At 42.0% G+C, this 24,283-nt stretch overlaps 1 protein-coding gene across 14 annotated transcripts in view; it reads left to right on the top strand.

Annotated features, from left to right (window-relative positions):
* The window catches only part of PALS2 (protein associated with LIN7 2, MAGUK p55 family member), a 130,553-nt gene that overhangs the window by 92,559 nt on the left and 13,711 nt on the right, over positions 1-24,283 (top strand). For 13 of the 14 annotated variants that reach the window (XM_075125783.1, XM_075125782.1, XM_048838404.2 and 10 more), the window contains 4 exons: positions 9,978-10,109; positions 17,992-18,091; positions 21,706-21,774; positions 22,744-22,905. In XM_075125783.1, the coding sequence (XP_074981884.1) occupies positions 9,978-10,109; positions 17,992-18,091; positions 21,706-21,774; positions 22,744-22,905 (463 nt within the window). The remainder of the gene's footprint in view (positions 1-9,977; positions 10,110-17,991; positions 18,092-21,705; positions 21,775-22,743; positions 22,906-24,283) is intronic. The other variant, XM_075125784.1, reaches the window with a different exon arrangement.

The following is a 24,283-nucleotide window of genomic DNA, read 5'->3' as shown; positions in this document are numbered from 1 at the left end:
GATGAGACACAACTTCTACTTCTCCTTCAGTACATGTGGTTATCAAGATCAGCTAACGGATTAAGAACAGCTGATTGAACTTGAACCTAATCAAGATAAAGATTATGCTGATTGGCAGCAGAAAGCACTTTTGGGAAGCTTTGAGTGCAGTTTCTTTTAGTTAAAAGTACATATGCACAATTGGTCAATTCATTCCATAGTTTAGAACTGCTGCTGGATTTTTGGCTGACATAGTCTCACATAGCAGCATCCATGAGTAACACTTGGCCCTCAGTTATATGTTGCCCTTATCTTCTGTTTGGATGATCCAATGGCTGGAAGTTTGAAACTAGACAAATTCAGCCTGTAAGTAAGATGTAAATTTTTAACCATGAGGGTATTAGCCATTGGAACAATTTACCAAGAGGGGTGGTGAATTCTCTGTCAATGACCATTTTAAAATCAAGGTTGGATGGTTCTTCTGAAAGATCTGCTATAGGAATGATTTTGGGTAAGTTCTATGGCCTGTGTTATACAGGAAGTTTAGAGTAGAGGATCACAATGGATCCCTGCTGTCCTTGGAATCTGTGATTCCAGCAACAAAATATACCTGGACATGAAGCCATCAGACTTTAGGAAACTTCAACTACTACAACTTCTCCTCAGCAACACAGACTACAGTGAGCACATCAGACCTGTCATCTCTCTACGGTGGCTTTTCATAGAATATAGAGTCAAATTCAAGGTCTTGATCCTTACCTTCAATGCACTTATGGCTTGGGTTCAGGATATCTAGAAGATCACCTAAAGTTCAGAGATGAGGATCGCTGTTGACAGCTCTGCTCCTGAGGCACAACGGTGCTTTCTGCTGCAAAGGTAAAGCTCGTTTGTGCAGGAGACAGTTGTTGTGGGAGCAGAGCCAAGACTGTGGAACACTCTCCCACAGGAACTGAGAACTGTCACAAACCTCACCACTTTCCACTCCAAGTGCAAGTTATGCTGCTGTGGCCATATCTTAACTAAAATAAACATATAAACGTACACATATTTTAAAAAAACTGCCACAACTGAACACTCTATATTGCCACACAATTTTTCCTCTGGGGGATGATCAGAGGATGAACCACATTTTAAAGATGTTAGTCATATCACATAATGTGTTTCTGAAGCACCACAAACTATGATGAACAAAATAGAGCAGAAATGTCCCCATTATAAGATAAGGCAAAACTATCCAAACTCTGAGATTTTGACTCTCCTAAATAAGACGGTGGTGTCAAGCAAGCAGGATTCTCTCCTCTCCTTCTCTCTGTCCTCCCTTATAGAAGTCTGGTCAGCATTCATTTCGCAACTGTCTTTACCTCAGTTTTCAGGACTTTCCACTTAGTGTTGCCTTGATTGGTAAAAGAGCTCTCCTTAAGTGCTGTAGCCTGACTTTTGTGGCTTCCACTTCTGTTGTCACATGTCCCAGGGTAGCTTTTTCTCCTGTATTTGTATCTTTTCTTTTTAAATCAGCCAGTCCAGTCAGAGCTGTAATAAATTCTTCTGGTTTATTTAACCCACGATGCATTTTGTCATTGCTTCTTGTTGTTTAATTCCAAAAGTATTACTTGTTCCTTTGTCATTTGGTTCTGCTGAAGTCCTTTCATGAGTCAGCTCAGAGCTTGTTTTATCCTGCTTTGCTTTTCTGTATTTGGAGGGTTTCTGTCTTAGTAGATTTTGTTGGCTTCTCTTCAGTGTCTCTGGTCTTGTAGTACTTCGGACTCTTGTGGTGTTGCTTTGGTGAATTGTTTCTCTGCACAGCTTTAGTGCTTTGCCAGGTTTGTTCTTCCTTTCAAGTCTCTTCAAATTATTTTCCCCCTCACTGTCCCTATAGATAAGTGGTTTTCAAGCTGTGGGTCGCGACCAGTACTGGTTGCGGAATAGAAGGCACTGGGTCGTGGCGGCTCCAGTCAGCACCGCCGACCGAGCCGTTAAGTCCCGTCGGCAGTGCTGCCCAGCTGCTTGTTCCAGTACCGTGCTGTGCCCCGGAAGCAGCTAGCAGCAGGTCTGTCTCCTAGGTGATGGGGGTCCATGGGGTTCCTTATGCTGCCTCTGCCCGAGCACTGGCTCCACACTATAGGTTTGACCATTTAAAGGTAGATTTCTTTTAAAGCACAAAATAAATCATATTCCTGAAAAATTTGAATATGATTTTACTGAAACATATGTTGGCTCACAGTAAATCGTGTGAGCTTATCTCAAGTGATCTTTGTCTTTAGGTGCCTCAGAGGCCTAATTGAGAGAGAGGATTGTCTAGTGGTTAGGGCACTAGCCTAGGACTTGGGAGACCTGGATTCAGTTCCTTGCTCTACAAAATACTTCCTATGTGATCTTAGGCAAGTCACTCAGCCTCTGTGCCTCAAATCCCCATCTGTAAAAACAGGGAAGCGCTACTGTCCTCATTTCACAGTGGTGTTGTAAGAATAAGTACATTAAAGATTGTGAAGTGCTTTGAGATCTACTAATGAAAAGTGTTATATTAGAGCTAGGTGTTCTATAGTATGAAGAGACAGATCATAAAACCCCCTTTAAACTTTTTTTCAACCCAAGGTTTTGGCTAACACAAATCAGCATGGGATGGAAAATTGCAAGAAGAAATATAATTTCTGTATCTTCAATCAGTCTGGTTTGATGGGTTGTTCCTTCTGTGTATATCTTATTAGGCAACAGAAAAGGCCAATTAGAACACTGAAGGCAAGATTTTTAAAAGTGATTAGTGATTTTTGGGTGAGTCTACATTTTTTTTTGTCTGACTTGAGACTACTAAAAAATGGCCTGATTTTCAGAGGATAAGTGCTCAGCGTTTTCTGAATATGTAGCCCCTTTAAGGTGTCTCATCTTGGGCACCTGCAAATTGATCCTCAGCCTGTTGGAACCTTCTGTTCAGATAATCAGTAGTCCAGAAAACAAGAAGCTGCTTTTCCTCACCAAAGTCTAGCTTCTGCCAAGACAGATAAGGATTACTCAGTAATACTACTGCTGTTCTTTTATCAGGTGAGGATCCTTTTTTTTAAACTACATGATCAAAAAAGAAAACAAGAAAAAATAGAAACCAAGCTTCAAAGTGTAGCCTTTTGAAGAGCAGTTTTTCAGCCTTCTTTCTCTAGTTAGTTTGGTACATTTTTAAACTAGTGTGGCACTAAAGCCTGAAGATGAGTCTAACTCTGTAATCCAGAAGCAGAAATCATTGAAAGGGTTCAAAATTGCATATCCTACTAAGTTCAACATTGTTGAATAAAGGCTCGGAAATTTTATGCAAAAATATTTGGAACTCATGGCCAAAAGAACTAAGGTAAAAAGCTTTTTACCTTATCATTTGGTTTAAAGGACTTATTAAAAGACTCAAAATTGAAACTTCAAACCTCCAAGCATAAGACTGGACTGGAATTGTCAAACTTATTTTGTGCAGATTTATTATCTGTTCAGTACCTTCTTGTTGCATGAAGGGAAAACATACTCTATTTTAGAAACTGTTGTTTTTCTGCCCACTATTTCATTTCTTTCTGCCTTCTTCTGTCTGTCTTTCATTTGTACTTTGTTCTCTGTAGCAACTCCCAGTTTCTCACCTCTGACCTGTGGATTTTGATCTCAATCCTTTCCTCATTTCATTGCTAAAAGAATAAATTTAAATAGTTAATGATTACATTTTAAAGTGTCATTAGATTATTGGTAGTCAGAGGAAGTTCACAGCAATGAATCATTGTTTCAGGCTGTTTGCAGAATCAGGCAGATGGCATTACATTAGTTACAGTCCGTTCACATTTGAAAGGTGTTATATGTAGCCAGGAGAGAGAGAACTTTTTTTTTTTTTTTTTGGTGAGAGCTTAGATTCTACAGATTCTGAACATGCTATGCAGGCCATGCAAATGTATTTGGTGGGCTGGATCCAGCCAACATTTGACACCCCAATCTAAACCCATACAGAAAAGGGTAACATTTTCTCAACCTCCCGTAAGTTCACATTTCCTTATTTCCTATAATACAAGAGGAGGCTCTTTCATCTTGAAAGAATCTTCTAAGGTTCATTCTATCTACCACTCTGTCTCATTGAGTGATTTAAAGTGGGGAGGCTTCTTCACTCTTAGGGAAAAACACTGATAAGTACAAGATTGGGCACCCTCAGTAATGACCAGGCGGTACTGCATAAAATTACAAGAAATGCCTGTTGTGTCCCCTCTGTTCATCCTGTCCTCAGTTGCTTTTTGGGAAGAAAAATAACACAAGGTTTTATTAACTATGTGTAGTTCATTGCCTCCTCAAGTACAGGTGCAGAATCTGGGACTTGTTTCCCTACGTTTTATAGTACCAAAAAAGGTGGACCAATTTTGATTTTTAAAATGGCTGAATTTGTATTCAAGAAAAAATTCTGGATGGAATCTAATGCAAAGATTTTGCTGTTGGGGACAGTTCATTCAGGGGATTTTGTAATATGTCTGGATCTCCGGGAAACCTACCTTTTTTTTTATATGCCTCTAGATCCCTGTTGGCATTATTGCCTGAGACTTGTCCTAGGGAGACATTCACTTTCAGTCAGAGCCAGTCTTGTGGACACATATATGTGCTTGGGCTAGAAGTGGCAGCAATAAAGTTTAGTTTGTTCTTTGAGTGATGGTCCCTATGTGTATTTCACATGTGGGATATGCATGCACACCATGTGTCTGAGTCTGTAATTTTTTGTAAGCAGTGTTCATTAGCCCAGTGGTTCTCAAAGCCAGTTCGCCGCTTGTTCAAGGAAAGCCCCTGGCAGGCTGGACCGGTTTGTTTACCTGCCGTGTCCGCAGGTTCGGCCGATCGCGGCTCTCACTGGCCGCGGTTCCCTGCTCCAGGCCAACGGGGGCTGCGGGAAGCGGCCTTCCCGCAGCCCCCATTGGCCTGGAGCGGCGAACTGCACCCTATTACAGAGACTATTACAGCAAGGCAACCATTTGTACCATTGGTTCCACCAGAGATAAGGAATCCAGCTTTCTCTTCAGATGAGTATTAGCCCCTGCAGGATCCCCTGCAGCATCAGGCAGAGGGAGCATGAGATAAGAGCCCTAGATGATCAGGATTCCAGCCCCAGACCAGATACAACTGGCCAAAGGACAGGTGGTACCTGGTGCCATGGATTCCTCCTCAACCAGCTGATTCAGCCTACAGGAGTCCTATTTATCATCACCCAGTTACCCACAATTGAAACTGTCAGAATATGTGGAAGGGGAAAGTGAGTCAGAGCCTACAGTTCTTGTCATCCTCACCGAATGAGGTGGTTACTCCATCCTCTCTGTTTCCCTCAGATGACTTTAAGCAATACCAGGATCTCATGCACAAGGTGACTGTAGAGCTACAGAATGAGCTGGAGAAGGTCCAGAAGCCTCAGCACAGTTTACTGGACATTCTGCAATCTTCCAGTCCCTGCTGAGTGGCCCTCCCCATCAATGAGGCCATCGTGGCAAAGATGGTTTGGCACACCCTGGCTTCTTGTGTGCTCACCCCAAAGAAAGCCAAAAACCATTACTTTGTTCCTTCCTGGAGGGGAGGGGGAGAGGTTTTTGTTTTCTCACCCACTGTCTAACTCTTTGGTAGTACAGGTAGCTACAGAGCAGTCCAAGCAACAGCACCCAAAGCTCTGACAAGTGACTCATCCTGCTAGGGAGAAAGGTCTTCTCATCCACCTCACTCCAGTTCAGGAGCTCAAATTACCAAGCCTTTTTGTCCAAATATGATGATAGCAACTGTAATAAGTTTTTGGAATTCAAGGACAAGCTCCCTCAGGATAAGGCCCACTCCAGGCCTTAGTGGATGAGGGTAGGATGGTGACCAAAGCTTCCCTCCAAGCTGTGCATTTAGAAAGATGGCTGCAGCCATTGTTATGCGAAGGGACTAATGGTTGCAATCCTCAGGTTTCCCTAGAGAGGTGCAGAGTACCATCCAAGATCTGCCCTTCGATAGTATCAACCTGTTTCATAATAGTCTCTCCACTCCTTGAGTCTTTAAGGGTAATGCTTTGCTCACTGGGCATTTATACTCCCACCCTTAAGAGAAAACCCCATAGACAAGGGGAATAGGGCAAGATGATCTCCTCAGCTTTTTAACCACCAACATCCTCAGGAGCCACCACACAAGAGACCGGGTTTATAGACCCAGGAACTCAGCCACTGTAACATCAAGTGACACATCATATTCCAACCTCCAAATGAAGAGTTTCTTTTGATAGGTCTGTGGAGCTATACCTTACTGGTGCTGCTTCATTCCCCTCCCCTGATATTTGGAGGTTGCCTTACCTAATTTGCCAAAAACCAGAGGACCCACTACAGACAAATGGGTATTAGAGATTATTCATTGTAGCTTTCTGATCATGTTTCTGGTACCTCCTACTCACAAATCCCCTTCCCTGTTCCATTTCAAGGACCACTCTTACAAGCAGATTCTACAACAAGAGGCAAACCCCCCTCTCCTACCGGGAGCTGTAGAAAGGGTTCCACCACAACATTAGGGAAGGGATTCCATTCCCCTTACTTCCTGACCTCCAAGAAGAATGGGGAAAGGAGAGCAATTCTCAATCTGAGGCAGCTGAATAGATTCATTTGAAAGCTAAAATTCTGCATGATATCCGTGGGCATCAATAATTTCCTTGTTAGAGGGGAACACATGGTTTGACATTCTTGACCTGAAAGATGCATATGTTCACAAAGACATCCACCCAACTCACAGGAGGTTCCTCTTCAATCAATCACATTACCAGTTTAGAGTCCTTCACTTTGGCCTAGTTATAACACCCAAGGTCTTCACAGAGGTTTTTTTCAGTAGTGGCAGTTTGGATGAGAAGGGATTTACAGGCTTCCCTTACTTCAACAACTGGCTTCTGAAGGGCAGTTCCTATGAGGAAGTCCAGTGAACAGCCAGTGTTCTGCTCAGCCTTCTGCCTTCCCTGGATGTCTGCATCAATCACAAAAAGTCCACGTTGACACCCACAAGATGTATAAACTCTACAGGGCAATAATGGACTCGACCACAGCAAGAGCATATCTTCCTCTTGACTAGTTTCAGGCCACGAGTGCACTCATACATCAGGTCACTATCAGACCCTGGATGTCAGTCCAAACTCGCTTTTCCCTCCTTGGCCACATTGTCTCTTGCATACATGTGGTGCCATTCACCGGACTTCATCTTTGTTGCCTACAAGCCTGCCTTCTCTCTATGGACATATCAGAAGGGCAGTATAGATGGTAAGGTGACCATTCCTTCCAAAGTTTTGCACTCTTTCAGGCGGTGAATTAAACCGGAAAAAGGTTGGATGTGGATTCCGTTTCTCACACTGACTCCTGAGGCAACCATTGTTACCAGTGCCTCCCTCTTGGGTTGGGGTGATCATGCTGGTGATCATATGGCGCAAGGCATCTGGACTGTATGAGAGTCCAGAATGCATATCAATTTACTAGAACTGTGAGCAATCACAGGGGGGAACAAGCTGTTATCCTCTGTGCATAGAGGCAAGCGTCCTTTGGAACTGGTTCATCAGCCATCGCATAGCCCTACCAGCAGCATATTTACCACGGATGCAAAACTCTCTAGCAGATTGTCTAAACAGACATTTTTCTGCAAATCACAAATGGGAGTTTAAAATTTGGTTCTCAATGTTTTCTCTTGATGGGGAACACCAGACTGGGACTTTTCTTTGCCTTATGGGGGAACAAGAAACTTCCTCAGTACTGCTCCAGAGCAGCACTGTGTAGGGGCTCGATTGGAGATGATCTGCTGGTGTCATGGACAGATTACCCTGGAGTGTGCCTTCCTTCCCATCCCATTGATACCACAGGTTCTATGGAAGATCCACCAAGACAGAGCTCAAGTCATCCTGATTGCGCCCAATTGGCAGAGACAGTTCTGGTTTATGGATCTGCAAAATTCCCTGTTCACCCACCCATGAATATCCCCTCAGAAAATGGGGTATTTGTCCCATCGAAAATGTTGAGTTTTCTATGAAAAATTGAAAACAAGAACACTTTGGCCAAAACCCAAAATATTTCTATTCTGAAGTGCTTCTGGTGTGCATAATGCTCCCATTCTCTTCTGTAGGCTGGGTTCCTTTGGCAAACTAAATCTCCCATGTTGCATATGGGTCTCTACTCTTGATGAGCAGAGGCATACATAATGGCAGCTGCATGGCTACTGTGCATCCTGAAAGCTGTAGTCCAGCTGGGGAGGGGTTTCGTTTTTGGATGTTCAGTTTTTTGACAAAATCAATTTTCCATAGAAAGTAGACATTTTCCACAAAAACAATTTTAGTCAAAAACTCAGTTTTCTGTTGAAACGGTTTTGATAGAAAACTTACAACTAGTCTTAATTTTAATATATTTGTTAATTATTTACAGCCCCACCCCCCTTTACATTAAAAGAAAGCTACAGTTGCAATGTCAAGCACTCAGCAGTTAAGAAATGTGAGAATTAAGATTGCATTATAGTACACTCTGGAAAAACAGTATGTGATCTTGTAGTTAAAGTGTTGTTAACATGGCTATAGACCCTTCTGCCCCATCCCCCTTCTCTCCAGACTGTCAGTACTCCTCTGGACCTCTTTATTCGCCCTAACACAGCTCATTTCCTTATCCCACCTCCACTGCTTCCCCTTCCTTCGTACCAGCTCCTCCCTGTTCGCACCTCTACATTCAGGTCACATTGCTTCCTCCTTCTCCTTCATGCTGCATTGGCGGTAGCAATGGAAGCATTGAGAACACAGAGGGGACATTCTTCTTGCTCTCAATTCCAGTGCCTGGCAGCACAGAATTGTTCAGCTGTTGAGAGAAGCAATTGCAGGTAAAGTCTGGCCCAGCCCCTCATCCCTGGAATGGCACATGACTAATCTGGTCGGTCCACAGGAGATGTATAGGGATGAAGAATGCTCTGTGCAGGCAGAATCTTCAGAGAGTGATGCTGCTGCCAGTCTCTAACAAATCTCTACTGAGCAAACTGCAGTTTTCAGAGACTTGGCTGAATTTGGGTACAGGCTTAATTTGAGAGAGAGAGAAACTTCCTCAGAAGTTGATTTGCTTGAGAGAATGTGAGGTGCCAAATAGCTCAGTGTTCTAACTGATTGTTCCTGTAGCCTGTTAACTTGTACACTGAAGGAGTAAATACATTGTTCTAAATCGATGGATTTGAAGATTCAAAAAAAGCTCTTTGTAGGTGGTAAATTTATCTTCCTGAATATGGTTTTCCAAAACATAAATTCTCCAGGTCCAGCTTTTTTGAGTACAAGCAAGACAAAAGACTGCTTGGGCTAGCAGGAGCTGTAGGAATATAGGAATGCACTGAGCTTTAGTCAGAGACGCATTCTCCTATACAGGGGATAAGGCACGCAAATCCCCATCTTCTGAAGCATTGGAACCACAGAGAAGGGGGGCAGTTTACTGCCAGTTCCCTTTCCAATAGCAACTCTGAGAGGAAGGCCTTTAATACAAGTGAGACAAGTGAGGTCTTGAAACCTCAGCAATTTGTAGCCTAAGTTCATAGTTAGAATTTCACAAATCTCAAGGCCAGTGCTCACATTCTCAGAAATGCATACTTTAGATTAATTTCAGGTTAGTGCATGTCAGAATGCGGAGTTATGGTTTATACTGAAGTGTAAAAATGAGTGTTTCAGTTTCAGTTAGACAATATGTGTATAATTTAAAAAAAAAAAAAAAATTTGTATTTTCCTGGGTTGAGAAGCTTTTTGAGATCATTTTAGTGTTGCTGTTTAGTTTAATGTACTCTCTGCTGGTATAATATCAGGCAAAATGTTCTTTAAATCTTCTCCAATATCTTGTATTTTGCTTGGCAAGGAAAATTGTTAACCATTAATTAAATTTTGTATGTCCTTAGCAAAGTTACAAAGCAGTTTTGGCTTTACTAATGAAGTAATGAGACTTTTTGATATCAGTAGCAATTGTTGATATTCAATCTTTTAAGCTTTAAAGGTTTACGATGTGTTTCAGGTATTTGTGAAGTGTCATTTTGATTATAATCCATACAATGACAACCTGATCCCATGCAAAGAAGCAGGTTTGAAATTTTCTAAAGGAGAAATTCTTCAGATTGTAAACCGGGAAGACTCAAATTGGTGGCAGGTTGGTAAAATGCTGAGACCTTTATTACTTTGATTATTTATAATAGTAATAGATTTGTATTAATCTAATCCGGTTGATAGGAGTTTTAGGAAGAAGTATTGATCCAGCTTTTCACTCTCCAGCATAACCTCAAAGTCTTAAAACAATCTTACATCATTGTCTTTCACTTCAGTATTATCTATACCACTCTATCCTTTTTATACTACTACTTATTTGGTCTGAAGCTGCTACATTCCAAAATTCAGATAATTTCCAGCAAAGTATTGCATCTTAGGTTGTCAATTAATTATGGTGAGTCTCCCTCTGACAGTGATTGTGGAAGAGTAGGTTCTTCTTTGAGTGGTTGCAGACATGCGTTGCACTCAGGTGTGTGCACACCCAGCGCACCAAAGCTGTATAATTTTGCCTAGCAGTACCCACAGAATCGGCACCGGCTTCCCTCCGCTCATAGCTCTTCCCATGGCTATAAAAGGGCAGAACCACCCCAACCCCGCTCTGTTCCTTCACACTGCTTGCAGCTAGAGTTGGAGTACTTAGTGTGATCTTTCCTCTCTCTTGTCTTTACAGCTTTTTGTGTCATCTTTGTATATAGTTACTGTTAGTACCCTTAGGTAGTTAATAGCCAGGTAGCTTCTCTTGGTAGGATGCCTTCACTGGGGTTAAAACATTGCCCTTTTTGTGGGGCAGCTATTCCCCATAACCATCCACACCCTAGACATTTATTTTGCCTTCAGGAAAGGCATGCTAAAGAAAGGTGCTCTATTTGTAAGTCCTTTAAAAAGAGGACACAGGAAACTAGAGATGTAAGATTAAAACAGCACCTTCTCGAGCAGACGGCATTGCCTGCCTCAACGTTGGGGACCAGTGTCAGGCCCGTGAAAGGGCACTGGAGCCGGTATGTATTGGTGCTTCTGGACTGAGCTCAGATTACTTGCCAGAAGGAAGGAGGACTGCTCCCCTTCATCGGGCCCACAAACAAAAACAATCAACAAAACAGATCAGGGTCATTCCAGGGGATGGGGAGATTCATCTTCTCAGACTAAGGGAAGTACTGATTGGCACTGGGAGTCTCTTGGTATGAGGGATAGAGTGGGACCATCAACCCGATCTCTGGTCTCACGTTTAGATCAAGTTTGTGAATCTGTACCAGGAATTCTGGTGTACTGCCTTGGGGACACCCATTGATTCCGGTACCTTCAATACAGATGATGGTATCATTGGTTTCCACCCTGTGTATCCGGAAGCAGCAGATCTGCTGTGCCTGTCTGTTCCTGATTCACTGCTTATTCAAGACCCTCCTCTGACTGCAGTTGCATCGTCTGTGGTGTCCTCTGCTACCCTGGGATTGTTGGTGAATTTATCGTTTCTGACACGGTCGTCCTCACTGCAGTTTACCCATGATGCATGGGTGTTGTCGACTTCTTATTTGGTACCAAGGGCATCTTTGGCACAGATAGAATCCGTGGTATCAATGCTGACTAAAACATAGTCTGGATCTGCTGGCTTGACACCAGCTTTATTTTTGGTACTGATGCCTTTTATGGGGCCCAGAATGAGTTCAGGGCTGGTACCAATATTCAAGGACTTGTTGACTGCTCCTTTGGTACTCGTGGCGTTGTTGGGTTGGGCTATGGATGGCGCTGGAATCTTGGTAGTCCTGACAGGAGTGGCTGTTTGGGGGGGATCTTCACACCTGAGCTCAGAGAGATCTCCCTTCCCTTCCCCATCCCACTCTCTTGAAGGTTGTCAAGACACAGCAGGAGTCATAGTTGGTACCAGGATTGATATCATTCCCACAGCAGAGACAAGGTACCTTGACCTAGTTCTTACGGGCCTCAGATGCTGTATATTTATGCCCAGCAGCCTCCCGGAAATCCCTGGGAAGTCTCTTGCTCAGCAAAATCCCAGTCATCAGCTCGCTGTAGGAGGCGATCACCTGTACCTCCAGTAGTCTCCCCGCCAGAACCATCACACCTGCAGGCACAGCAGAAGGTGCACTCCCTGTGTATTAGGACATTCTGAACCTTTGGGATGGATGGATGTCATTCCTCAAGGGATTCCATTGGCCCCAACTACATTGTCGTCCTTGTCACCAGATGATGCAGTGGTACTCAAGTCCTCATGTCCAGTACCAGAGGATTTCAGATCATATCGGGATCTGCTCAGACACATGGCATCAGCCTTATGTATTCAGGCCAAGCTTGTGCTGGAAAACACCCATAAAATGGTAGATATTTTCCAACAATTGGCTCCTGTGAGAGTTGCCTTCCCTATAAACGAAGCAACACTAGAGTCTGTTAAATCATTATGCAGTACCCTGGCTTTGTTAACACCCACAGCAAAGTGCACTGACGAGATACTATGTGGGAATGGAGGGCTTCAAATCCTTTTTCACACATCCAGTTCCAAATTTCCTGGTTGTGACAGCAGAACATGAGAGAGTGAGAGAAGGAAGATATAAATCTATGCCTAAAGAAAAGGAGTCCAAAATGCTATGTTTATTGGGGAGAAAAATCTACTCTACTTCCTCCTTGTAGATGTGTTTTGCAAATCATCAAGCTCTATTATAAAAATACGATTTTGTGAACCGTGGCTGTGTCCGTATCTGAACAAGTTACAGGATCCTCTAAGGAGGAGTTCAAGGCTTTTTTTATGGTTGGTAGTTTAGTGGCCAAGGCATCCTTACAGTCAACCCTGGATATAGCAGATGCTTCGTCCAGGTTCATGGCCTCATGAGTACAAAACTCTGGCATAGCGCCTGAGATCCAGCAAAGCATAGAGGACTTGTTCGATGGTCATGTCCTGTTCTCAGAGAAAACTGATGAGACATTATACGGTTTGAAAGACTGAGTGCCCTACACTCATTGGGAATTTATACCCAGGCTGCAAAGACTGCATTTTGGGAAGCAGCAGCAATATTGTCCTCAATGATATTTCTGTCAGTGTTCATTCCTACCCTGCAAGGCAGCAAGATTTCCCTAGAAAGGGGCATAAATCATGGAGGGAAGAAACCTTCTGGGTCTTCTTTTTAGTCAAGTGGCTTATCCTCTTCCTCCTTCCGCTAGACAGTCTGTTTGACTGGTGTTTTGAGAGCAGCACCTCAGTTGTCAATGTCGTTTCTATGCCCCAGTTATTTGGGGAAAGGCTGTCTTGCTTCTACAGTGTTCGGGAAACAATAACTATGGTCAGATGGGTCATAAGCACTGGGGGGATCAGGTTGTGCCATTCAGTTCCTATCCATTCCCCACTCCCATCCTCCTACCCCGTCCCTTTTCAGGAACCCATCTCACGAGTAACTGCTCTTAGAGCAGGTACAAACCTTGTGTACTTTGGGCGCTATAGAGGAGGTTCTTCGTCATCTTTGCGGAAAGGTGTTTTATTCGTGATACTTCCTGATCCTCACATCTAAGGAAGGAATGAGACCTAGCCTTGATCTCATCAAACTCATCAGAGATTCTGCATGGTTATCCTGGTTACTGTTCTTCCTGCTCTGAATTACAACCGGTTTGCTGCTCTCAATCTCCAGGATGCTTATTTTCATGTAGCAATCTTCCCAGGCCACAGGAAGTACCTCAGATTCCTCATCACCAGCTATCATTACCAGTACACAGTTCTCCCCTTCAGACTGCCATCAGCCCTATATGTCTTTATTAAATGCATGACGGTGATGGCTGCCTTTCTCAGGAGAAGGGGAATTTATATCTTTCCATACCTGAATGATTGGCTGAGAGGTCCATCCAGGGAGCAGGTTCTCTGTCATGTCAGGTTCACACTAGACTTTTTTTTATCGGTTTGGTCTGATCTGAAACAGGAGCAAATCAGTTTTGAAGCCAACTCAAAAAATTTTCATTGGTGCTCCGATAGACTATGAATTTGAGGGCCTTTCTTCTGTCTGAACTGTTCCAGGCAATTCATCACTTTTGTTGGGATCTTCAGTTGCACCCTTTGACCACAATCCGGGTATGCATGAGGTTACTGGGCCCTATGGTGGCATGCATGTATGTAATGAAACATGCAATGGTGCATCTTCACCTTCAGTTGTGGCTGGTGTTAGACTTTTGCCTGTGTTGCCAGCTGCTGGACACCCTTGTCCAGGTGCCCTAAAAATTCTGCACTCTTTATAGTGGTGGGTGGGATTCAACATTGTGTGTCAGGGTTTCCCCTTTGTCCACCTTCCACCAACTAAGACAGTAGTTCTGATGCCTCCCCAATTGGTTCGGGAACACATCTGGGAGAGTTAAATTCAGGGTTTGTGGTCAGAGGAAGCTTCCTTTCATATAAACCTGCTGGAACTTTGAGCAGTAGACAATGCTTGTCAGGTGATTCAGGATCCAATCTGGAGGGCATGGATTCATATTCTCATGGACACTGCCATTGCAGTGTATTATGTGAACAACCAGAGTGGTGCTTGCTCCAACCAGCTTTTTCAGGAAACAAAAGTCTGGAACTTCTGCATCAAAGAAGATGATATACCCACAGAATACTTGTCACGCTCTCAGAACCAAATGGCTAATCATCTCAGCAGATCTTTTTTGATCAACCATGAGTGGTCCCTAAAGAAGAGTGTGTTGACGTCCATTTTTCAGCAACGGAGTATCCCTTCCATAAACTTTTTTGCAACAAAGGGCAACAGAAAATGTCATCAGTTCTGCTCTTGAGCATGTCTTAGCCAGGGTCTCTTATCAAGGCCTTAGAATCATAGAATATCAGGGTTGGAAGGGACATCAAGAGGTCATCTAGTCCAACCCCCTGCTCAAAGCAGGACCAATCACCAACTAAATCATCCCAGCCAGGGCTTTGTCAAGCTTGACCTTAAAAACTCCTAAGAAAGGAGATTCCACCACCTCCCTAAGTAACCCATTCCAGTGCTTCACCACCCTCCTAGGCCTTCCATCTAAATTGAGGAGGGAACCTGATGTATGCCTTTCCCCCCATTCCTCTGATCCCTCAGGCTATCCTCAAGCTCAAATTAGATCACGTCAAACTTACTATGATTGCACCAGCATGACTGAGGCAATGTTAATTTTCCAACCTCCTCTCTCTTGTTGCCTTGACCTCCCAAACCTCTTTCTGTTTTCTCCAACCTACTGACTCAACCAATTAGCCAGGTTGTTCATCCATCGTTGAGCAGTCTGCATCTTAAGGTGTGGATGCTGAATGGCTAGTTCTCAGAGGCAGTTAGAGAGATTCTGCTTAGTAGTAGAAAACCAGACACAAGGGCCATTACTTGTCTAAGTGGAAACAATTTTCTATTTGGGCAACATCCATGCCGATTCAGCCCATGTTTTGAAGTATTTGGTGCATTTGAAATCTTCAGGCCTCACTCTGAGCTCCCTGAAGGTGTTCCCTTGGAGGTGTTCTCATCTTTCCATCCTCCCATTCAAGGGAAGTTGGTATTCTCAAACCCTATGATTGTGAAGTTTTTGAGAGGGTATTATCCATCTTTTTCCACTAGCAAAAGAAATGGTGCCATTGTGGGACCTTAATGTCCTGACAGCACTGATTGGTCCACCATTTGAGCTGATAGCAACATGTTCATGGGCTCTCCTCTCTCAGAAGACTGCCTTCCTAGTGGCTATAACATCCACAAGAAGAATTAGTGAGGTGCAGGCCTCAATGGCAGAGCCTTCATACGCTCAATTCTTCAAGGACAAGATGGCTTTAAGACCACACCCAAAATTTTTGTCCAAAGTGGTATCTCAGTTTCACCTTAATCAGATTATTTACTTACCTATATTTTTTTTTTTTCTCAAACCACATTCAAGTGTGGAGGAACAGCATCTGCCTAGTTTAGATGTAGTGGTTGGCATTTTATTTGGAAAGGACTAAGCCGTTTCATTCATCACCTCGCCACTTTATTTCCTATGCTGAGCATATGAAGGGACAACCATTCTCTGCTCAAACTGTTTCCAAGTGAATAACTTCCTGCATTACTATGGCTTCTGAAGTGACTCAGATGACACCTCCACCATCTTTTGTGGGCTCATTTAACGAGAGCTCAGGTGACATCAGCTCCATTTCTTAGTGGTGTTTCAGTAGTGGATATCTGCAGGGCTGTGATGTATCTTCTGTACATATTTTTGCTAGACATTGTGCTATCACCAATGGCTGCAAACTTTGGGGAGCAGTTCTGCGCTCACTATTTAAATAACTCTGAGCCTGCTTTCCCCTGGAACTGCTTGTGAGTTACCTGATTGGAATACATGTCTACCACCTGTATTGTAACTCTTCTTTGAGATGTGGGTGCAGACATGTAGTCCATGAACCACTCTCCACCCCTCTGCAGTCGAGTCTTCCGCCGGGGATTTTGGCACAAAGGAACTGGGGGGAGGGGTTGGGGCAGGAGTGAGCATGATGAATATTGCAAGGCAGAGTAAGCCCATGCACACACGTGTGGAATACATGTCTGCACCCACATCTCATAGAACAACAGTTATGATACAGGAATCTTTTCTCTTGTTTTCTCAAAGAGTTGGATTTCCATCTTACTCCTTTTGTGTGTTTGAAAAAGATGATGGAGAGATCCCATCTTCTTCTAACCAGCCAGCTACAGTAACTACAGAAGGGAAAATAAAGAGAAAAAATAGTCTGCATAATTACTTACTGCCAAATAAATGTGTTTCAGAAGTTAGGCACTCTGAATCTCTTCAGAAGAGCGTACTAGAGACATTCAGCATGCATGCTGTAACCTCTGTTTTTTCAAACTCCTCCAGCTGGCAACTTGCAAGAGTCCAAACAAAATAAACCAAAAGCCCTCTCCCACAAGCCATCTCTAATGGGTTTTTACATTTCATCCTGTCTATTGACATGAACAATGATGTATTGTGTCCTAAGTAGTAACTTGCAAGTGTACCAAAATAGATGTCATTGAATTCCTACAGCTAGAGACTTCTCAGCATCCATCCAGTATTTCTTGAGTGGGCAAAAAGTGAGATATTAACTTCATTCCATCTGGCTACTAATAAGATGAAAATATGACTCAGCCTGCTGTTTATACCATTTCTCTTTAAGAGAAATGGATGCAAGTAGCTGCTATTGAGAGGACCAAAACTATAAAATTTCACATTTGTGTGTCCTGAACTACTGACAATGGGACACTCACCATAAAATGATTTCAGTAGAGAATATCTGACTTCTGAGCTTTCGTAACTAAGTATACTGTTTGGTTTATAAAACCTAGATCTATGAGTTTTCTCTCCTAAGAAGTAGTAAAACAGTACAATGACAGTGGAATTTTAAGGTATGGTCAGTTCATAGGCAAGGATAATATTACATGTTCGTGAAATGACAGAAAAAATAGGTGCGTCAGGTGCCTATATTTGGAATCATGTTTAGCTTAGGGCCTCTGGATTCCAACAAGAATGCAGGATAAATGCAAAAGTGTTCAGCAGAGCTCTACAGATGTTGTGCCATGCAGAATCCTTTCAAACGAATTATGTTTGGCTTTTAAGTGTTTTCTGAGCCATTTTGGTCAATTTGGTAATTGTACATTTTAGCAATTTCTTTTTATGGCTGAAATATAAACCTCTGGAATTAGAGATTTAATAATTTGTGGTAAACAGTACAATGACTTCATTATCAAGAAGTAGTTTTCTGTGTCTCTACTCTAGCCATGTTTCTTGAATTATGATGCTTAAGTGGACTAGAGAACCGGCAAACCCCACTGTGTTTCTGGGAAGCATGGTTCTCTAAATTTGGATTTTCAGGTGTCCATCATTAATGCTTCAGTGCTTAGCCTCCAGAAATCCTAAATGACAGTCTTTCAAGAAGCCAGTCTTCAGGAGTGAATGTCTGATTGAAAGTTTGCTGCTTGTTTGAATCACTGGACTAAAATTTAAAGTATTTGTCACAGGGGATTCATAGCTTATTAACTTGATTTCAGGCTAGCCATGTCAAAGAAGGAGGAAGTGCCGGCCTTATTCCTAGCCAGTTCCTGGAAGAGAAGCGGAAGGCATTTGTTAGGAGGGACTGGGATAATTCGGGTAAGGTTTAATGCACTTTCAGAGATGGGTTCCTTTATCATAGAATCATAGAATATCAGGGTTGGAAGGGACCTCAGAAGGTCATCTAGTCCAACCGCCTGCTCAAAGCAGGACCAATCCCCAACTAAATCGTCCCAGCCAGGGCTTTGTCAAGCCTGACCTTAAAAACCTCTAAGGAAGGAGATTCCACCTCCCTAGGTAACGCATTCCAGTGTTTCACCACCCTCCTACTGAAAAAGTTTTTTTCCTAATATCCAACCTAAACTGCCCCCACTGCAACTTGAGAGCATTACTCTTTGTTCTGTCATCTGGTACCAATGAGAAAAGTCTAGATCCATCCTCTTTGGAACCCCCTTTCAGGTAGTTGAAAGCAGCTATCAAATCCCCCCCCTCAGTCTTCTCTTCTGCAGACTAAATAATCCCTGTTCCCTCAGCCTCTCCTCATAAGTCATGTTCTCCAGCCCCCTAATCATTTTTGTTGCCTTCTGCTGGACTCTTCCCAATTTTTCCACATCCTTCTTGTAGTGTGGGCTCCAAAACTGGACACACTACTCCAGATGAGGCCTCACCAATGTCGAATGATCACATCCCTTGATCTGCTGGCAATGCTCCTACTTATATAGCCCAAAATGCAGTTAGCCTTCTGGGCAACAAGGGCACACTGACTCATATCCAGCTTCTCATCCACTGTAACCCCTAGGTCCCTTTCTGCAGAACTGCTGCCTAGCTACTTGGTCCTTAGTCTATAGCAGTGCATGGGATTCTTTCGTCCTAAATTCAGGATTCTGCACTTATCCTTGTAGAACCTCATCAGATTTCTTTTGGCCCAATCCTCTAATTTGTCTAGGTCCCTCTGTACCCTATCCCTTCCCTCCAGCGTATCTACCTCTCCTCCCAGTTTAGTGTCATCTGCAAACTTGCTGTGGGTGCAATCCACGCCATCTTCCAGATCATTAATGAAGATATTGAACAAATATATCAGGGAGGAAGGCAGTGGGGACTGGAAGGCCACACACAGCCCTGCAGGCTCCACGTACTGGCTTTGGAAGGACACAGCAGCCCAGGGGCTACACATGGTGTTGCGCAGGGCGGGCAGGGCTCTGGCCGGGGTGCTACCATGATTAGCTTGCTTTGCTTTTTCCATTTACACAATCAGGCAGACCTTATGAAAGAGGCTCCACAGGTGGTTTCAATACATAAAATAAATGCTAGTTATTACAAATGTATTTTATTTTGACCTTGACTCGAAGAGCGAGGATTAGAATGTACACTCACTGTTTTCAGAGTTCCGATCCTTTTTGCCACCTGCTGGTGAATGGTAAAATTAAGCAGGAAAATCAACCATAGGGTGACCATTTTCAAGTTGCTTTTAAAATATATATATAAATTAGGGATGTCAAGCCATTAAAAAAATTAATCGTGATTAATCGCACTGTTAAAGAATAATAGAATACCATTTAAATATTTTTGAATGTTTTCTACATTTTCAAATTTATTGATTTCAGTTAGCACACAGAATACAAAGTGTACAGTGCTTCAGTTTATATTATTTTTTATTACAAATATTTGCACAGTAAAAAACAAAAGGTTTTTTCAGTTCACCTAATACAAATAATGTAGTGCAATCTCTTTATCATGAAAGTTGAATTTACAAATGTAGAATTATGTACCAAAAAATAACTGCACTCAAAAATAAAACAATGTAAAATTTTAGAGCCTGCATGTCCACTCCATCCTACTTCTTGTTCAGCCAATCGCTCAGACAAACAAGTTCGTTTACATTTGCAGGAGATAATGCTGCCCACTTCTTGTTTATAGGTGTTTGAATGGCACAGTTGTAGCCGGCATCGCAAGATATTTACGTGGCAGATGCTCTAAAGATTCATGTGTCCCTTCATGCTTAAAACACCCTTCCAGAGGACATGCGTCCATGCTGATGACGGATTCTGCTCGATAACGATCCAAAGCAGTGCAGACTGATGCATGCTCATTGTCATCATCTGAGTCTGATGCCACCAGCAGAAGGTTGATTTTCTTGGTGGTTCAGGTTCTGTAGCTTCTGCATCAGAGTGTTGCTCTTTTAAGACTTCTGAAAGCATGCTCCACACCTCATCCCTCTGATTTTGGAAGGCCCTTCAGATTTTTAAATCTTGAGTACTGTAACTATCTTTAGAAATCTCACATTGGTACCTTCTTTGCTTTTTGTCAAATCTGAAGTGAAAGTGTTCTTAAAACAAACGTGTGCCGGAATCATCATCCGAGACTGCTATAACATGAAATATATGGCAGAATATGGGTAAAACAGAGCAGGAGACATACAATTCTCCTCCAAGGAGTGCAGTCACTAATTTAATTAACACATTTTTTTTAAACGAGTGTCATCAGCATGGGAGCATGTCCTCTGGAATGGTGGCCAAAGCATGAAGGGGCATACGAATGTTTAGCTTATCTGGTACATAAATTCCTTGCAATGCCAGCTACAAAAGTGCCATGTAAATGCCTGTTCTCACTTTCAGGTGACATTGTAAATAAGAAGCAGGAAGCATTATGTCCCGTAAATGTAAACAAACTTGTTTGTCTTAGCGATTGGCTGAACAAGAAGTAGGACTGAGCAGACTTGTAGGCTCTAAAGCAGTGGTTCTTAACATGGGGTGCGAGACATGCCAGATTTTTTTAGAAGGTAAATCATCGAAAACACAAATTAAGCACAGGTACGTACGTACAAACAACTACTTTGTTTAATCAAACCTATGTATTTATTAACATTATACATTTTTTTAATGATTACTGTAGTATACAAACAAAAAATATATCTAGGTTTAAAGAACTGACCTACTTCAGTGATTTTTGATAAGGGGTGCAAGAACATATTTTGAGAACCAAGGGAGTGCAGGCTGCAGTAAAGGTTAAGAACCATTGCTCTAAAGTTTTACATTGTTTTGGTTTTTTTGAGTGCAGTTATATAACAAAAAAAAAATCTACATTTGTAGGTTGCACTTTCATGATAAAGATATTGCATTATGGCACTTGAATGAGGTGAATTGAAAAATGCTATTTCTTTATCATTTTTATAGTGCAAATATTTGTAATAAAAAATGAGTACTGTACACTTTGCATTCTGTGTTGTAATTGAAATCAATATATATGAAAATGTAGGAAAGCATCCAAAGTATTTAATAAATTTCAATTGTTCTGTTTAACAGTGCAATTAAAAGTGCTGTTAATCGTGATTAATTTTTTTGAGTTAATCATGTGAGTTAACTGCAATTAATGGACAGCTCTAATATAAATATTTACTGAAAACAGTTTTGGTCCTTTCCTATTCGTTTCTAGAAAAGTATTTTGTTTTCTGGTACATTTTATGCAGAGCATTAGTTTTTATGTGTCTGCTGTACCATTTAAAGTATATGCCAAGAGGATTAATAATGATTTCTCTCTCCAATAAAGGTCATATTGTGTCTCTGGTTTAAAAAAAAAAAAGTGCAACTATCCTTCAGTATATGGCTGTCTTTTTAGTTAATCCTAAAATCTACATAGAGTAAGCCATCATGAAAAGATATTTATCAAAAGGTGAGTTTAAGAGCTTTCAGTATTCTTGTCTGTTTTACTTTCAGGGCCCTTTTGTGGAACAATAAGTAGCAAAAAAAAGAAAAAGATGATGTACCTCACAACCAGAAATGCAGGTACATTTTAATCTTACATTATGTGTAAAATCCAGTAGAATAGTGTACAAGTCCAGTACGTTGTAGAGTTTCTGAATCTGCATTTTAAACACACTGGGTATAGCCGATTAAACTATCATGACAGTGAATGCTTGTGTTATAGGAGAAAGTTTTAAAATAAATTATAGTAGCTTGATTAGCAAATCAATCAGCTAGATCAGAAATTATAAACAGGGTAGTTTTTGTGGTTAAGTCATGGTGCACAAAGAAAAGCTGTTACTGTTGAGCAGATGCATTAGGGGACAGAATAAAGGATCAAAGAACAATTTTCTAAATACTTAAAACACCATTGATTGGCACAGTGGTAAATGCTGGCATGATGTCCTAGGCACTGACTCCATGGGTGCTCCAGAGCTGGAGCAGCCACCCAAAAGAAATGATGGGTGCTTAACACCCACCGACAGCCCTCACTATCAGTGCCTCCCCTAACTCCTCCCACCTGCCAGCAGCCCTGCTGATCAGTGCCTCTACCTCCCCTGCTGTGGATCAGCTGCTCCGTGGTGTGCAGGAGGTACTGGAGGGGAGCAGGGAGGAGTGAGAGTGGGGGGCACTCAGGGGAGGGGGCAGGGCAGGGTGGGACCTTGGGAGAGGGGTGGAGTGGGGGCGGGGCCTGGAATGGAGCTGGGGGGAGCACCCATGGCACATTAGAAAGTCGGCACCTATGCATGGTGTGACTATTGCCTAAATTTCCAAAAAACAATCCTACTACAGAATTACTATGTTTAGAGTAGATGGTCATTGAAAGAATCTACAATATTCCCATTTCTGTTTATACATAAAAAAACTGAGATAAAAATATCTGAAAAAATACCTTTTAAGTACTATTTACGTAATAGGTTATATGTGAATGTAAAATAGAATTGCTGAAGTTTTCTACAAATGGCAGTGACTTGATCTGCATTTAATATTTTGTTACTTTTTTCTATGTAGAATTTGATCGTCATGAAATTCAGATATATGAGGAAGTAGCCAAAATGCCTCCTTTTCAGAGGAAGACATTGGTCTTAATAGGGGCCCAGGGAGTGGGTCGAAGAAGCTTGAAAAACCGATTTATAGTATTGAATCCCATTAGGTTTGGAACTACAGTGCCATGTAAGTTATCAGCACTCCCACTGTCAAATCCTATTTATTGAAGTTTGTAATTCATCTGGAAAAATTTACTCTAATCTGAAGTTTGTTGTAGTGACTCAATCTGGGAGTAATAATTGTGGGTTGAAAACTTTGGCTGGAGAATGAAATGTGTTTTTCAATCTCCTCAATAAGTAGGAAAATCCTGTTTGTGTTAATGACATCTAACTACCAGCCAAACTTTTGTCTACTCATGCTGAAGACAGGAGTTCCAATGCATGCATCTGGCAGGATTGTTCAAGTATATCTATTTTGGGGTTTATAGTCAATATCTGAATGCTTCTAAAAATTCCTGGTACATTTTAATAATGAACAGTTACTAGAATTTTGCTTAGAAACTCATTTTATTGTTTAAATGAACTCTTTATCTCTCTCTGTATGTGAAACAAAAACTTCATATGAAATTTGTAGTTCCTGGCTTTAACCCATAGTATCCTAGGGATAAATAAACTATGAATTATTTTATTGGTTGTTAATGTTATAAATTGAGGGATGAGAGGCCAATTAATGTCATTTCTTCCTACTTCTTCCTGCACCAGCCCTACCCCTCTCCGCTCTGGTTTTTCTTCCTTTCAGCTGCTGAAAGAGCTGCCCCTTCCTGCAGTATCAGAATTTTCTCCTACCTCGCACTTTCTGAAAGAACCTGTTCCTTCCTGTCTGCCAGACCACCCCTTCTGGCTGACCTCTGAGCACAGAACAGCTTCATTGCCCCATACCCATTATGCCCAGACACTTCTAAGAGCCATCTGTTCTCTTCTGCCTCATAGTATGTGGCAAGGAATGGTACTGGCAGTAGTGGGGATGTAGGCAAATCTGAAAGACAAGCCAGGAGTGTCTTGTAACTGAGGTGGGGAAACTAGATAGCCCCAGGAGTCCTAATCTTTTTCATCTGTAATGCTCACAAACCCCCAAACTGGTCCATACCATTAGAATCAGGGGTGCATATCTGATAGCATAGTCTGTCCAAAGGAACCTATGCTGGGAGTCAGGTTAATAATCCATGTAGGCAAAGAGTAATGCACAACATGACATTAACAGTAAATTGTCTAAAAATTAACAAATTATAGGTTTCTGTAAGATGTCATAACTGCAGATAGGTAATAAATGAGATCTCTCAATTCGTATGTGTGCCAACATTATTATTATTGTTGTTTGTTGTTTAATCTATTTAGAGCACTTTTGGCCACTTGAATCGGAATGTCACAGAACTCAGAGAAGACATGGTCTTCTCTGACAACCTAAATAGACAAGGCAAATTACCAAGCAGTAAACCAGCAACATACAAACAAAACATGTAAAGTTAAATACTATTTAATCAAGCTACCATAATAATTTATTTGGA

Source organism: Caretta caretta, chromosome 2 (assembly GCF_965140235.1).
Source record: "Caretta caretta isolate rCarCar2 chromosome 2, rCarCar1.hap1, whole genome shotgun sequence".
Classification (NCBI taxonomy): domain Eukaryota; kingdom Metazoa; phylum Chordata; order Testudines; family Cheloniidae; genus Caretta; species Caretta caretta.
Note: the sequence above shows the minus strand (reverse complement) of the source record. Positions and strands in the feature narration are given on the sequence as shown.